General features: G+C 38.3%; 1 protein-coding gene across 4 annotated transcripts in view; it reads left to right on the top strand.

Moving 5' to 3' along the window:
* MLH1 (mutL homolog 1) overlaps nucleotides 1-15165 on the top strand; it is a 34239-nt gene that overhangs the window by 4995 nt on the left and 14079 nt on the right. For 3 of the 4 annotated variants that reach the window (XM_073332997.1, XM_073332995.1, XM_073332998.1), the window contains 6 exons: nucleotides 4925-4997; nucleotides 6523-6614; nucleotides 7388-7430; nucleotides 9765-9853; nucleotides 12345-12457; nucleotides 14186-14279. In XM_073332997.1, coding sequence (XP_073189098.1) covers nucleotides 4925-4997; nucleotides 6523-6614; nucleotides 7388-7430; nucleotides 9765-9853; nucleotides 12345-12457; nucleotides 14186-14279 — 504 coding nt within the window. Of the gene's footprint in view, nucleotides 1-4924; nucleotides 4998-6501; nucleotides 6615-7387; nucleotides 7431-9764; nucleotides 9854-12344; nucleotides 12458-14185; nucleotides 14280-15165 lie in introns of those variants that run through there. The other variant, XM_073332999.1, reaches the window with a different exon arrangement.

Below are 15165 nucleotides of genomic sequence, written 5' to 3'. Positions count from 1 at the left end.
TCTCAAACTGGGAGGCGAGAGAAGTTTTAGAGGGGCGGGGGGAAATATGCTGCGCACATTTTACCCACAGCAATGAATAATGAGCAAAGCTGATTCCTCCAAACATATCAGGTCCTCAGATGGCGCTGTGCATTTGTCTCTAGATGGCGCTATGCATTTTTACAGATTTCTCTTAAGCTTGCATCGCATTACACAAAGTCATTGCCATCCATACGTTAATCCGTTTGCTATGATGCAGTGTGCACATTTAATGATAAGCATTGATCACAGTTTTGCTTTTGCTCTTATTGCAATGGATTGTTGGTTCTGTTTGTATCGTTACTGTTTCTAATATTTAGTGAGTTGTGTGTCGATTTTTTTTTTTAATCGGTAAAAAATTGTGTGGTGAGGCAGGGGCGTAACCTACTACAGACAACAGAGGGTTGCAGTCAAATAAGTTTGAGAACCACTGGTTCAAACTATAGAGGTAAGTAACGTTGCTGGGTTTAGCTAATTTAACGTAATTTTAAACCTTCATATAAGATGAACAATTCCTTTAAAGTAGGGCTGTGAAGCGATTAAAAAAATTAATCGCGCAATTGATCGCGCTGTTAAACAACAATAGAATACCATTTATTTTAAATATTTTTATATGTTTTCTACATTTTTAAATATATTAATTTCAATTACAACACAGACTACAAAGTGTACAGTGCTCATTTTATATTTATTTTTGATGACAAATATATGCTCTGTAAAAAACAAAAAAATTGTATTTTTCAATTAACCTCATACAAGTACGTTAGTGCAATCTCTTTATCATAAAAGTTGAACTTACAAATGTAGAATTACGTACAAAAAACCCTGCATTCAAAAATAAAATGTACACCTTCAGAGCCTACAAGTCCACTCAGTCCTCCTCCTTGGTCCGTCAATCACTCAGACAAACAAGGTTGATCACAATTTGCAGGAGATACTGTTCCCTGCTTCTTGTTTACAATGTCACCTGAAAGTGAGAACAGGTATTCGCATGGCACTGTTGTAACTGGCATTGCAAAATATTTACGTGCCAGATGCGCCAAACATTCATATGTCCCTTCGTGCTTTAACCACCATTCCAGAGGACATGTGTCCATGCTGATGATGGGTTCTACCTGATAACGATCCAAAGCGATGAGGACTGCCGCATGTTCATTTTCATCATCTGAGTCAGATGCCACCAGCAGACGGTTGATTTTCTTTTTTGGTGGTTTGGGTTCTATAGTTTCTGCATCAGAGTGTTGCTCTTTTAAGACTTCTGAAAGCATGCGCCACACCTCGTCCATGTCAGATTTTGGACGGCACTTCAGATTCTTAAAGCTTGGGTCAAGTGCTATATTTTTACAAATCTCACATCGGTACCTTCTTTGCGTTTTGGCAAATCTGCAGTGAGAATGTTTTTAAAACGAACACGTGCTGGGTCATCATCAAAGACTGCTATGAAATATATGCAGTATGCAGGTAAAACAGAGCAGGAGACATACAATTGTCCCTCCACGGAGTTCAGTCACAAATTTAATTGAAGCATTATTTTTTTAATGAGCATCATCAGCATGGAAGCATGTCCTTTGGAATGGTGTCCAAAGCATGAAGGGGCATACGAATGTTTAGCATATCTGGCACGTAAATACTTTGCAGCGCCGGCTACAACAGTGCCATGTGGACACCTGTTCTCAATTTCAGGTGACGTAAGTAAGAAGCAGGCAGCAGTATCTCCCGTCAATGTAAACAAACTTATATGTTTTAGTGATTGGCAGAATAAGAAGTAGGACTGTGTGAATTTGTAGGCTCTAAAGTTTTACACTGTTTTGTTTTTGAGTGCAGTTATGTAACAAAAAAAAAACTACATTTGTAAGTTACACTTTCATGATAGAGATTGCACTTCAGTACTTTTATGAGATAAACTGAAAAATACTATTTCTTTTGTTTATCGTTTTTACAGTACATATATTTGTAATAAAAAATAATAATATAAAGTGAGCACTGTGCACTTTGTATTTTAAGTCAATATTGAAAATGTAGAAAAACATCCAAAATATTTGTCAATGGGTATTCTGTTGTTATAAGTGCAATTAATCGCGATTAATTTTTTTGAGTTAATCATGTGAGTTAACTGTGATTAATTGATAGCCCTACTTTAAAGGAATTCTATTTTAGAGACCAATCTAGTGCAAACTTTCTTGTCCATTTTTCACTTTCAGATAAAATTATATAGGTAGAACTGGTTACTTGATATTTCCCATTATAAGACCATGTTTTCAGTTGCTTATGATTTTGCCAAACTCTTAACCACTGAAAATTTTCTTTGCTGGGTATATACCTCAGACTAAATTACTTGGGGAAATTTTACCCAAATTGGTTCAGCTGTTCCGAGAATGAGGCTAGGAAAAAATACATTGTTTTGTCCATGTTAAAAAAAAATTCTGGCAACCTTTTCTTTGATGAGCTTTAGTGACCCCATGCTTTGGAGCAGGGAGTTAAAATTTGGCAAGGAAGTGGCCTTTGTGATGAGCCTTTTGCCATTCTGATGAAAACCTACCCAAATTTGGCCAAGTTATAAGCCTTTGAAAATTTACAGTTTGCATATGCTCACTAGAGAGTTCTTAGATTTTTGTCAGATAAATTTCCTGAAGATTCTGTCCACATTGGGCATGTTCCCCTTGGGCATATCAGTTATGATGCAATCTCTAATTACAACATTATATTTGAGGATACTCAGAGAACCTCATGGCTTAAGACACTCCAAATACGGGTGGTTTTTTGTTCAGATTTGTTTTTTTTCCCCTTTCTAGGTTATGTCTTGCTTTATCTTATACAAACTGACTTACCTTGTCTCTCTAAGAAAAGGGTAGGTGAGATAATATCTTTTATTGGGCCAACTTCTGTTGGTGAGAGACAAGCTTTCCAGTTTACACAAAGCTCTTCAAGTTTGGAAAACTAGAAGACCTGAAGAAAAGCTCTATGTAAGATCGAAAGCTAGTCTCTCACCAACAACAGAAGTTGGTCCAATAAAATATATTACATCATCCGCCTTGTCTCTCTAATATCATGGGATAAACATGGTTATAACATTGCAGCATTAAACCCTTTTGTTAACGTATTTGTTTTTAATGATTATGACATCTTCAAATAGCTAACTGTTCTCTTTCTAATTTATTTTGTCTTCAACTAAAAAAAAAAAGTCCTATAGGTATCCATCCGGTACTTTGACCCACTGCCCCATAAATTAAAAACCAAAGGACTGTCCATAAATATGTACACCTTAGCCCCCACCATCCTCAGCAACCTTAATCAAGAGGGGAAAAAGATGGGCTTTGCAACACATTTGGGAGGTTCATAAATCTGGTTTCTGGCAAACCAAAAGGGAGCAGACTCTACAACTGAGGACTCCTTACAGAGAATGCCCTGCCACCAGTCCCCTTTTGTTTATGTTGAAAGAGCTTCTGCTCAAATCTCTTACCTGGTCTTAACTGTGGGGCTGGGGACGCAGGAAGAGGTGAATTCTCAGGTAACCTGGTCCCAAGCCATTTAGGATACCTTGAATTCCACCCTGAAGCTTATTGGAAGCCAGTGTATGTCACAGAGCACTGGTCTGATGTTGTACCCAAGTTGAATGCCATTTAATAAGAATGCTGCAATATTTTGCATTGGGCTGAGCCTCCAAGGTGTAGATTACAGTAATGTAATTTCAAGTTAACAAAGGCATTTTTACATGCAAAATGTTTAGAATTAGGTAGTTTTTAAATAAAGTGATAATAGTTATCTAAATTCTGTACCTGGAAAGAGATGTATATTGGCTGTCCCCGGTATCTTAAAGTTTGTTAAAATTTATGTGAATTTTGAAGAAAAATATTTGGCCACTAGAGGGCAGTCATGGTTTTTTAAAAAATGTTCTGTTTTACAGTAATGAAAATGTAGCAGTTTTTCATCTTTTTTGTTTTTGCAAACAGTGTTGTGAATATTGTTCCAGAAATACAAAAATGGGACAGTTAAGGAAAACCAGTTAGCTTAAGTGAGAATCTCTCCTTCCATTAGAGATAAAGTTTTTGTTATAACTTAGAACTACTGTATTTCCTCTTAACAGGAAATAACTTTGTCTTATACTAACTATACAATACATAGGTAGGGACTAGAAACGTGTACTACATAAACTGATTAACCTGTATAACTCACTAAAGCAATTACATCCTTCAAAGATCCTAACTATAATACTCCAATAGTGAAAATAATAAAGTGCACGTGTAGGTTTGTAAGATACTATATTTACAAGGCAGGTCTGCTAATCTAACTTGTCCCTTGCTGAAGCACTGTCCTATGGTCCTTAACAAGGAAATAGCTGAACCTCAAACAAAAAAGAAAGAGTTATAACCCCATCCTACAGCAGAGGATATTGTAAGATTCTGTTTTATTACCTGAGCAGGTGGGAGTGATTGCAAATAGATAAGAGAATAGAATACAATTGTGGCTCTTACTTGTCCACAAGACAAGGGAAAAAAATTGCAACCAGTAAAAATAAAAATAAATTAAATCACATATAAGCTTGATTAATCATGAAGATTAGTAATTCCTTTCACATTGTCCATTTTATTTCCTCTTCAAGCTTTAAGAATACTTAAAGTTCTCACTCAGACTGATATTAGAGCCCAATGTTTCTTGTATCAAAAAAATCTCAAATATTTGTTTTATATTCCTGTAAATATGTTAGTGACATAGAAGTTCAAAAAATGAAAAGTAAAACTTGGATAAACCTGGAAAAAAACAAAAACCCCAACACTGACTGGAATGGCTTATTTCCTGAAACCCCCTCGCCCCTACCTGATTTTTCACAATATTCATGTCTGATCCCCCCTCCCCCCCAGCTACTTCAGTGTCTGACAACTATTTTTTTTTTTTTTTTTCTGATTAGAGCTAGCTATTGTGATGGAAAACTGAAAGCGCCTCCCAAACCTTGTGCTGGAAACCAGGGGACTCAGATCACGGTAGGTGGTGGTGGTGGTGATTTGTTTCTTGTATTACCATAGTCCTAGCCCAGTTCATGGATCAGTACCCTACTGTGCTAGGTAAACACAGAACAAGATGATGATCCATGCCCCCAAAGGATTTAGGTTATTGTCTGTCTTTCTGGCCTGCACATCTACAGCCTCATCAACTAAAAACGTATTTTATAATTGCCATGTAGTTTTTGTGACCTTGTAGAGGATTTTACAACAACATAAGTGCTTTGTGAAATCTGTCCAAAGACTGTAGGGCAAATTGCACAGGCTTCTCTTCCTCTCTAGATGGTGGCAGTGTATAGTGACATGGGAGAAATATTTAATTTTGTTATGTTTGGACTTGACATGTTAGCATTGGGAGAGTTAGGTGTACATCATATTTAAAACCATGCAATATTGAATTGCATCATAAACTTAATGGGACACTGGCTTCCAAATCCAGTGTTAGGTCTAGTGTGTTAGTTGACCTAGTCACCTAAATAAAGAATCGGTACATAAAACACAGATTAATATTGTGCAGTAGATATAGCCGTATGGGAAGAGAAGAGTTAGTGTTTTTTCCCATGCTGCTCACACTTGGGAGGAGCTCTCCATGAACATATGTAAAGCTACCTTATTATCTTCCTCCAAAACCCACTTCAGAGCTCTTTTTCTGTGATGCCTACAAAATACTTTACAACAATTAAAGTGCTAGTGTGCTGAGACCACTGCCTATCATGCTGACTAATAATGTCTCATTTTTAACTTGTACTCCGCCAACTGTCTATCCATCTTTTGTCTCTTGTTTTACACTTAGATTTTAAATTCTTTGAGGCAGAGGGAGTATGTTCTGTGTTTGTAAAGTGCCTTGTGCAAAGGTGTCTGGTCCATGACAAGGGCTCGGAAGTGCTATGTTAATACAAATAATTAATAACAATAATAGTGGTAGCAACTCTTATAACAAAAACAGGAAACTGAACTTCCCCTAATATTTATGCCTCTAGGAGTCCAACAATATGTTTAATGTTAATTTGCTAATTTCATTATTTCAGTTGGTCCTAAATTCACAGAAGGGACTGTAGCGATGGATCTTGTTACTTAATTTGTATTGCACTAAAATACACTGAGGGGGAGTACTGTGTCTATAATTATCAACTGCAATGTACAATGTACTGCAATGTAGGGATTTTTACCTCAGAACTCTTCTTTGAGTGTTGTTTGATCTGAGGACCAAACACTGGTGAAATTTGTGCCTTCTTGTGAAACATACAGTTATCAAAAATTTTGTGATACTTCACTATCTTTCTCTAGAATGGCATTTTGTTAGGTGAAACTAAGCAGCTAGAGTACAGCTAGAACATAGAATTTGAGTGTTGTTCATAAATTAAAAGATGCCCAGACCATTTAGGTGATTTTATATCAAGAAGATTGGTTCAAATCAAATATGTTTTTTAAGTCTTGTTTCAAATATGTGAATTTTTTTTTTTTTTTTTTTTTTTTTTTAAAATAGTGACACTTCTTTTTAATGCAGGTTGAGGATCTTTTTTACAATGTAACTACAAGGAGGAAAGCCTTAAAAAATCCAAGTGAAGAGTATGCAAAAATATTAGAAGTCGTTGGCAGGTAAAGTACTGAAATAAATAGCTCCAACTTATTTTATCTGTTGGGTTGCCTTTTTGTGTTGGTTAATGTAAGACAATCCCAGTTTATATCCAAATATTTGTTTGATAACTTAGAAACCCAAAATAACAATAGAAACCGTGGACATTACTTCCATGGTGGTGTCAGGCTGTCATTAGATTGACAAAAATGCCACTGGATCAAATTGTGAAATCCTTACAAGAGTAAACTCCCATTAAAGCCAGATCAGAGTGAAAACTAAGCAAGGACCTTATGATTTGGTCAATTTTGAATGAATGCGTTGGGATTCTCACCTTCCCAGGGATAACTGAACAAGTCGGCCAATTTCCTTCTCCCTTTCCCAAAAACTGAGAGTTTATTCCATTTTATTGAAAAAATCACTAAGGGTGAGATGGAAATTTTGCTGTTCCTCGTAATGCTGGTCTGTCTGACATTGGAATGCTTTAGCTTTTGCCTAGAAGTGGTAAACTGATGGGTTCTTTTTAGAAATTATCATAATTTCCTATACTTGGAGTAAACTAGGTTGATCTTTAAATTTCATGTGGTTTGAGTGGGTCAGCAAACTGTTATACTCTCATGTGGCAGCTCGTTTGAACTGAATTTCTTTTAAACTAAAGAAACTGTTGCTGTATCACAAGAAATGTAGTTATTTGTTCACATGGACTTGCTTGTTAACTACTTTAGTAGAGTATGGAGGGACAGCTTGTCATTTATTCTTTCATGTACTGCAGTTTTGTTTTGTACTTGTTTTTCAGGTATGCCATCCACAACTCAGGTACCAGTTTTTCAGTTAAAAAGGTATGTAGAACCTTTGTAACTTCACATACTTACATCAATTAAATAAAGGGCCTGGTCTTTTGCCATGGATTTTGTAATGGGAATAGTCTGTGAGGTCGTTTTCTTTGCATGTAAAATAATTTGTTTTTCTGTAATCTGGATAAACTAAACATCAGTTTAAAATAATAAATCCAAATAAAAACTGAGCATCAACAGTTCAGATTTTTCCTTGAGCTCACAAAGCTAACTCTTAACCATTTTGTTTTCTGAGGTGCTTCAGGATGTAAACCAATCTCTAAGGAGTTAGGATGAAACATGAGGTGGGGATAGGTTGTCCCACATCTGCCTACTACGGGGTCTCTTGAATCTCCCTGTGGAATGGTGTTGGCCTCTTTAGGAGACAGGATACTGGACTAAGTGGACTGTGGGTCTGATCCAGTCTTGCAGTTCTATGTCACCCCCTTGTTTGACTGCTTTCCCTATTCCTGGGATTTGCATCGTTTTTTTGCAGTTATTTCTTTAGGAATTTTCATATGTTGTTACAAATCCCTAAAACAAGAAGTCTTAAATCTTACCGCTTCTGAAATTTAGAATAAGAGAGTATCATATAACTGCTAGAAACTAGGTGTCTTTTTATCCAAATTGGAGTCAGGTTTGGTAGCGAACTTTTCCCAAACAAGCATTGTTTATACTATGAAACTTACTTTTTGCTGAAAGTTGTTATCAGTAACTGGTACAGCTGAACTGATGCTGACTGTGGTTTAGCTAGAAGTGTAGTCAAAGACAAACCATGTTGATATGATGGTGAAAGTAGCTGCCATTTATAGTAGAGCTTCCAACATTGCTACCACTGGTGGTGGTGTAAATTTTTTGTTTAAAAAATAAAAATCTCTACTGTAGATAAGATCCTTTTCTTTCAAATAGTGATGCAAAGGAGAAAGGCAGCCTATTATGTGACTTGGAAAATCAGTCTATAATGAACACTAACAGAAATTTTATAACATTGAGGTCCTGCCCAATACTTCTTTATTAACAAATTCTTAATTTTCAATTGACAAACACTTACTAGCTGCTTCTAAAATATCTTTGTTCTTGCATGATTTTTAATGATCAGCCAGCAGATTTCTCAGGATTTACTTACAAATATAGCTTTCCTTTGGCTTATTTTTATTTCATTATATTTAAATAATGAAAAAGACCCTTGAATAAAGACTGTAGTTACCCTGACCATTAATGTTACAACATAGCATCAACAGTGTTTAAAAAGCAAACATTCAGATAAGAGCAAAACTCATTTTGGTTAGCCTAACTTAGTTAGTTAGCCAGCCAATGACAAAAAAGCTCCTTTCTAGATCTGCGTTGTTTTGGAAACATGTTCTCGCTTTTCTCTAAAAATCCTGTCAAATAGATGACTTTTATAGCATGCTCAGAGGGTCATCGAATTCAGGCTATTTTGGACCAAGAACTTATGCTTCTCTCTCTATCATTTTAAAACAAAATAAAAGGTAACCAAAAGCACCTAAGTGACTTAAGAGCCCCAAACCCTTTTTTAAAAAGTCACATAGGCACTTAGGAGCCTAACTCCCATCACTTTCAATAAGGCTTGACTTTTGGTGGAATTTAAGCAAGTACCTAGGTCACTTTTCAAAGTAGAACTTTGGTTCTTAAGTCACTTAGGTGCTTTTGAAAATGTTCCCTATTTGAAAATGTTACCTAAAGACTTTAATGGTATTAAAATATTGTTTATTTGGCAAATGAATAAACCACATTTCTTGCATTCAATAGAAGTTTTCTCATGAATAGACCACTCATGTCACTCTTCAAACTTGCACCTGGAGCAGTTGCCCACTGTCCCCATATCTTGCCATAATGCATTCAAGCACTTAAATGTTGCTGTTACAGCTATACCTGCAATACTCTCCTAGTATAGATGCAGTTTATACTGACAAAGTGCTTTTGTACTGGTTAGGCAAGTGAAATAAGCTATGCTCACAAAGCACTTTCTTGCTGGTATATCTGTGTATACCCTAAGGGTTTTCCCAGCATATCCCTATCCAGTAGTGCTAAGCCAGCAAAAGTTTCTACTGTACACCTGACTTAATCTCCTCTTTGCATAAATATCTACAGACTTTTAGAAAAAGCAAAAAATCACACACACACACACACACACACACACACACACACACACACACACACACACACACAAAACCTTCAGGCAAAACAAAAATTGAGTTTGTGTCCCATATGTTTTTGCAAACTCAGTAGAAAATGTCTTGCAGTTATTGAATAGATTTCTAAAACTTCAATAATAATTGTATTTGTAAACATAGTAACACTAATTTCTTTTCTCTTTAGCAAGGTGATACGGTGGCAGATGTTAGAACCCTATCAAATGCCACAACAGTGGACAATATTAGGTCCATTTTTGGAAATGCTGTTAGCCGGTATGTTGACCATAAAGTTGTTTTTAAATGAAATCTTATTTTTTAGCTCTACTTAAAATAAATAATTAAAAAGACCCAAAATCTCTGTGATGATCAGAGTATTTCATAGTAGTATGGTGCAAATGAATGTAGCTATTGAGTTAGCATACTACACTATTTAAGTTAAGATAAAATAACATAGGGTATTACTACCCAGCAGAGGAAGAAGCTGCAGCTGGCCTGTGACAGCTGACTCGGGTTCATGGGGCTCTGGCTGTGGGGCTGTTTCATTGCTGTGTAGGCCACTGGCCTCGGGCTGGGGCCCGGGCTCTGGGACCCTGAAAGGTGGGAGGATCCTAGAGTCCAGACTCCAGCCTGAGCCCGGTAATCTAGACAGCAATGAAGCAGCCCTGCAGCCCAAGATCCGCTAGCCTGAGTTGCCTGCAGGGCCAGCTCCAGGTACCAGTTTTCCAAGCAGGTGCTTGGAGCGGCACTGAGAATGGAGTGGCAGTCCGTGTCCCGCAGCTGCAATTCGGCGGCAATAAAGTAATAATATTCAGTTATGGACCCAGTGACAATTTAAAACTCTCTCTTGGTCTCTCAATGCTAGTAACATGTGCCTTAAACCTTGCAAGTACTAAACTTCATGCTTGCCAGTGATAATGTAACAGTCATTCCTGTTCCTAGGTAGCCACAGGATATTGGACAATGTGGCATGTTAATTTATTGAAAAGCTATGAAAATCTAGATAATTTATAGAGGCTTTTGAAATTTTTCTTTCTAATTTTACTATCAATTTGAAGGTACATGGTAAATAAGACTACTTGGCTTCATTATTTGTGTGAGTAACAATTTTATGTACCAACAAAGAATGTTAAGACTCCCTAAAAGGATTCTGATATTGGGTAACTATCACATAAACAAAACATCTGCACTGTTGTCATAGCAGTGTTGTTGTAGCCATGTTGGTCCTAGGATATTAGACAAGGTGAGTGAGGTAACATCTGTTATTGGACCAACTTCTGTTGGTGTGAGACAAGCTTTTGAGCTTACACATAGCTCTTCTTCAGGCCTTTGAAAGGCACTCAGAGGGTCACAGCTAAATACAAGTTGGAACAGATTGATTAGTTTAAGGAGTTAACACGTATTTCAAAGGACCATTCAAGGTCAGGGCACTGGCTCATGGGAGCTCTGCTTTCGCCACTGCGGTTCCTGGTAGAGCTCTGCAGATACTGATTTATATCCACATGGATGTAAATTTTGTATCCGCGAGGGGCTCTAGCTATCGGGGCATTTAGTGCATTGGATGAGATACCACATGCTGCGATAGGAATGTGCAGGACCCATGGATCTTGAAAGGTATATCGTGGAAGGTGTTGATCATTACAGCATTGGATATATGTCTACAGGTTTTGCATCTATTGTTCTGGCAGGATCTGGTGCTGCTTTGAGTTTGTGTGTCATGGTCTGTGTGGAACTTGCTTCTGATGATGAGGTTGAGGAGTTGTTCGAAGGCCAGAAGAGGGATTTCAGGAAAGATTTACGTGGTCCCCATAGAATATGGGTTGTGATTGTTTGATACCCTGTATGGGTTCCAGAGTGAGGTGACAACTAGGGATGTGCAGTCAGAGTGGGGTTTATTTCTGTAATGAAGCAGGTTCTCTTGGGCTATTTGGCCCATTCCGTGATGCAATTTATTTCTCTGTTGGAGTGTCCTTGTTTGGTGAAGGCGGTTTTAAGTGTGTCAAGGTGTATATTTTGTGGTATCTGAGTGCCTGGCTGCAGATAACAACAGATTTTTGGTGTGTTTGGAGTGCTTACTGGATCTGTGAAGGTGGGTGTGGTGATCTGTGTGTTTCTTCTAGATATTTTTCTGTAGTGTTCCATTGTTGAAGTGGATCATGGTTTCCACGAAATTGATGCCAGTGTGAGAGTTTAATGGATGGGTAGTAGTTGTGGTGGAAATCTATGAGGGAGTTTAGGTCATCTGTCCTGATGATGAAAATATCATCAATGTATCTCAGATGTATCATTAGATTCATGGTGCATTTGTCCAGAAATTTTTCTTAAGGTGGTCCATGAAGAGGTTAGCATATTAGGTAGACATCCTAGTACCTGTGGCTGTTCCCATGGTTTGGACAAAGTGTATGGTGTTGAATGTAATATTGTTATGGGTGGGGATAAAATGGAGCAAGAGTTTGGTGGTGTGTTGGGGTAGCTATCTGACTGCATTTCCTAAACAATCTGCACCGCCTTATACTTAGCTTTGACACTCAGAGTACACTTCCCGGACTTGAAGAGCTCTGTGTAAGCTCAAAAGGTCTCTCTCACCAAGAGAAGTTGATCCAATAAAAGATCTTACCTCACCACCTTGTCTCTCTGTATAACCAAATTCATAATGGTGTATTTCTACTTGCTAGTAATGTAACTATCTTAAACTCATGTCAATAAAACCTTTGCACAGCACCGCATATTTTCATGTATTCTTTTTCAAAATAAAAACTGTCTACAGAGAACTGATAGAAGTGGGCTGTGAAGATGGAAAGCTGGCCTTTAAAATGAAAGGTTACATAACAAATGCAAATTATTCAGTGAAGAAATGCATGTTTTTACTCTTCATAAATCGTAAGTGTAAAGAAATTTGTACAGTTTGTAAATACTTTGTTTCTTTTTGCATAATTTTGAGCAGAGTGTACATCCATTTCTTTCTAAAGAACAGCAGCATCAAGGCTTTGAACGTGCACCTTTTTGAAAATCACATTAAGGGCTAAATTCTGCCATTGGTGAGATCTTGTAGTAAGCAGGGATGTCGAAAGTCAAACCAAATGTTTACCTGTCTGCAGTGTTTTGTGGTCTGGAGAGTTATAGAGTGGCTGGAGCCAGGTTCAGCCTACAGCAATCCATGCGTACCATGACACAGAGTTCTCTGTGGCTCTCCCTACCCCCACTTGCCATAGCCTTCTCCACCCAAACAGGTAGAGGCATGGGGCCACCTCCTTATCCCAGGAGTGGGAGCAGGGGCCTTCCTTCCTTAGGGGTCTCTTGTGCCCCCCATCCCCTCGCCCCCCACAGCAGCAGGGAGGTTTCCCCAAATACTTACTCCTGAACTGGAGTTTATCCGCTGGAGTGGGCGGGCAGATTGGTCTGCTGCACTTTTTTCTCCTGTCATACATAGAATCCTCTTCTGGGATAATGTTGGCAGGGCCACCTAGGGTAATGGGATTGTGGAGTTAACACTGCATTAAGATGCATGGGGCAGTTCTGAATTATTGTTTCTATCATTGCGTCAGTTGCTCAAATCATGTTTTCAGGCTTTACTTCTAGCCATAAATTTACTTAAAAAAAAAAAAAGAGAGAGAGAGATTCTGACATAATCGTGTGACTCTAGGAACAGGTGCCTTAAACACAGACCTTCAGTGCCTATATCATAATCCAGCCCTTGCCAGAGCAGGGGGATAGGTTTTATTCCTGTCTCACACAAGGATTTAAACTGTTCCCTGTTCTGGTCACTAAGGGAAGACAGCTTTCTTATCTCCTTCCACCTGAATATGCACAGAATGTCATCCAGGCTAAGTGACAACTGCTTTATCTGAGTACCCTCTTTGTGCTGCAGGCTAGAGACACAGCTTAAAAGATAGTTGCACAAAAGATTAGCTCTGGCAGTGTTCTCCAAAAACATCACATTGCAAAAAGGTCAGAACACTTGTAACTCTTGTGTTGATCCTCTCATAAAGTCATGTGTATGGTCACCAAGAAAATTGCTTTCCGAGGAAAGCTTTAGGGACCTCGTAGCATTCGATGGCCTGCTGCATGAAGGTCACTGAAGTGAAAAGTATGTCATGTGTTTGCCTTTAACTTGTGGGATCCCATTTAGGCTCTCCCAGCACACAGTTGAATATGCTACTGCATGAGAATTGGAAAGTGAAACTTAAACCCTGACTACATTGAATGACAAAAAGGAAGTCTGATTATTAAAACTGAAATAATTTTGAAAATTTTACTGTTGTTTGTAACGCAAGTTAAAAAAAATTATATGAAGGGGGAAAAAAAAAAGAAAAGAAAGGGAAACTGACCATATCCTAAGAGGACTAGGGAAGAGCAAGGATGGAATAGTAAATGGAAAGTGAGCAAAATACCTTATGGAGCAATTTTTAACTACCATAGATTTATATCAGTGCTTAGACACTATGGAATAGATGCTACTGGAAAAAAAAAACTCAGACTCTTGTACAGCATGAAGTTTTGGGTATAAGGGGGTACTTACGCACTATGTAGTGTGTTTAAATGTGCTGTTTGGACAAGGTGTCACAGAATGCTTTCCCATGATTTTCCCCCTTTTATTATTCATTCCAGATCGACTGGTGGAGTCAACTGCTTTGCGGAAAGCCATAGAAACTGTATATGCTGCTTATTTGCCGAAAAGTACACATCCATTCCTGTACTTAAGGTAAAGTAATAAAAAGTCTTAGGGCTTGTCTTTATTCTCCTGCTACACTGGCAATGCGGGATGTCTGGTGAAGATGTGCTATGTCGACAGGACAGCGTCTCCCGCTGACCAAGCACAATATAGACAGTGCTTTAAGTCTGTTTAACTTACATCACTCGGGGATGTGTGTTTTTCACACTCCTGAGCGACGTAAGTTACATTGACTTAAGCAGTAGTGTAGACAAGCTCTTAACCTCTAATGCCTGTCTTTGTAGAGCTAGCCAGAGTCCGTCATCAATAGCTAGATAAAGGTAAGGTGGGCTTCAAGCTACAGCATGGGGCAGTTTATTCCCAAGCATGTGGTAACTGAAAGTGTGTTTCTTTCATCTTTTATAGACTAGCAAGTCCAAAACACTAAAGAAAAGGCTTGATTTTTCCAGAAGTGTTGAGCACACACAACTCCAGCTGCAGTCTGTTGGATTTGTGGGTTTTCAGCACTAAAAATCAGGCTCCCTGATCTTTTTCACAGCAAGAACAAAACTCCATCTGTCTGCCTCTCTTCTTGCTAAGAGATAGCAGGGAGCAAGAAGGCTCTTGCAGGGCTCTTAGTAAGCAGTGAGGAAAGCTCTCCAAGAAGGCAGGCCTGGGAGAGACTTTGGAGAACCAAAGACTGATTGAAGAGTTGCAGAGAGGGTGGAAATTTTTTGTTGTTGTTGAAAGATAGTTTTGAACTTTAGTTGGGACAAGTGTGACCCTGGAAGGGATGGACTAAGGACTGTGATCTGGGTAGCTGAGTTACCCGACAGAGAAACCACCAAAGTGCTGGAATGACCTTCAGCAACGGCGCTAGCCCAGTGCGGGGTTTCTATATACTATGCCTTGTGACAAAGGGGTGGCTAGTGGTGAG

The sequence above is a fragment of the Lepidochelys kempii genome, chromosome 2 (assembly GCF_965140265.1).
Source record: "Lepidochelys kempii isolate rLepKem1 chromosome 2, rLepKem1.hap2, whole genome shotgun sequence".
NCBI lineage: Eukaryota > Metazoa > Chordata > Testudines > Cheloniidae > Lepidochelys > Lepidochelys kempii.
This window is presented reverse-complemented; position numbering and strand designations above follow the sequence as displayed.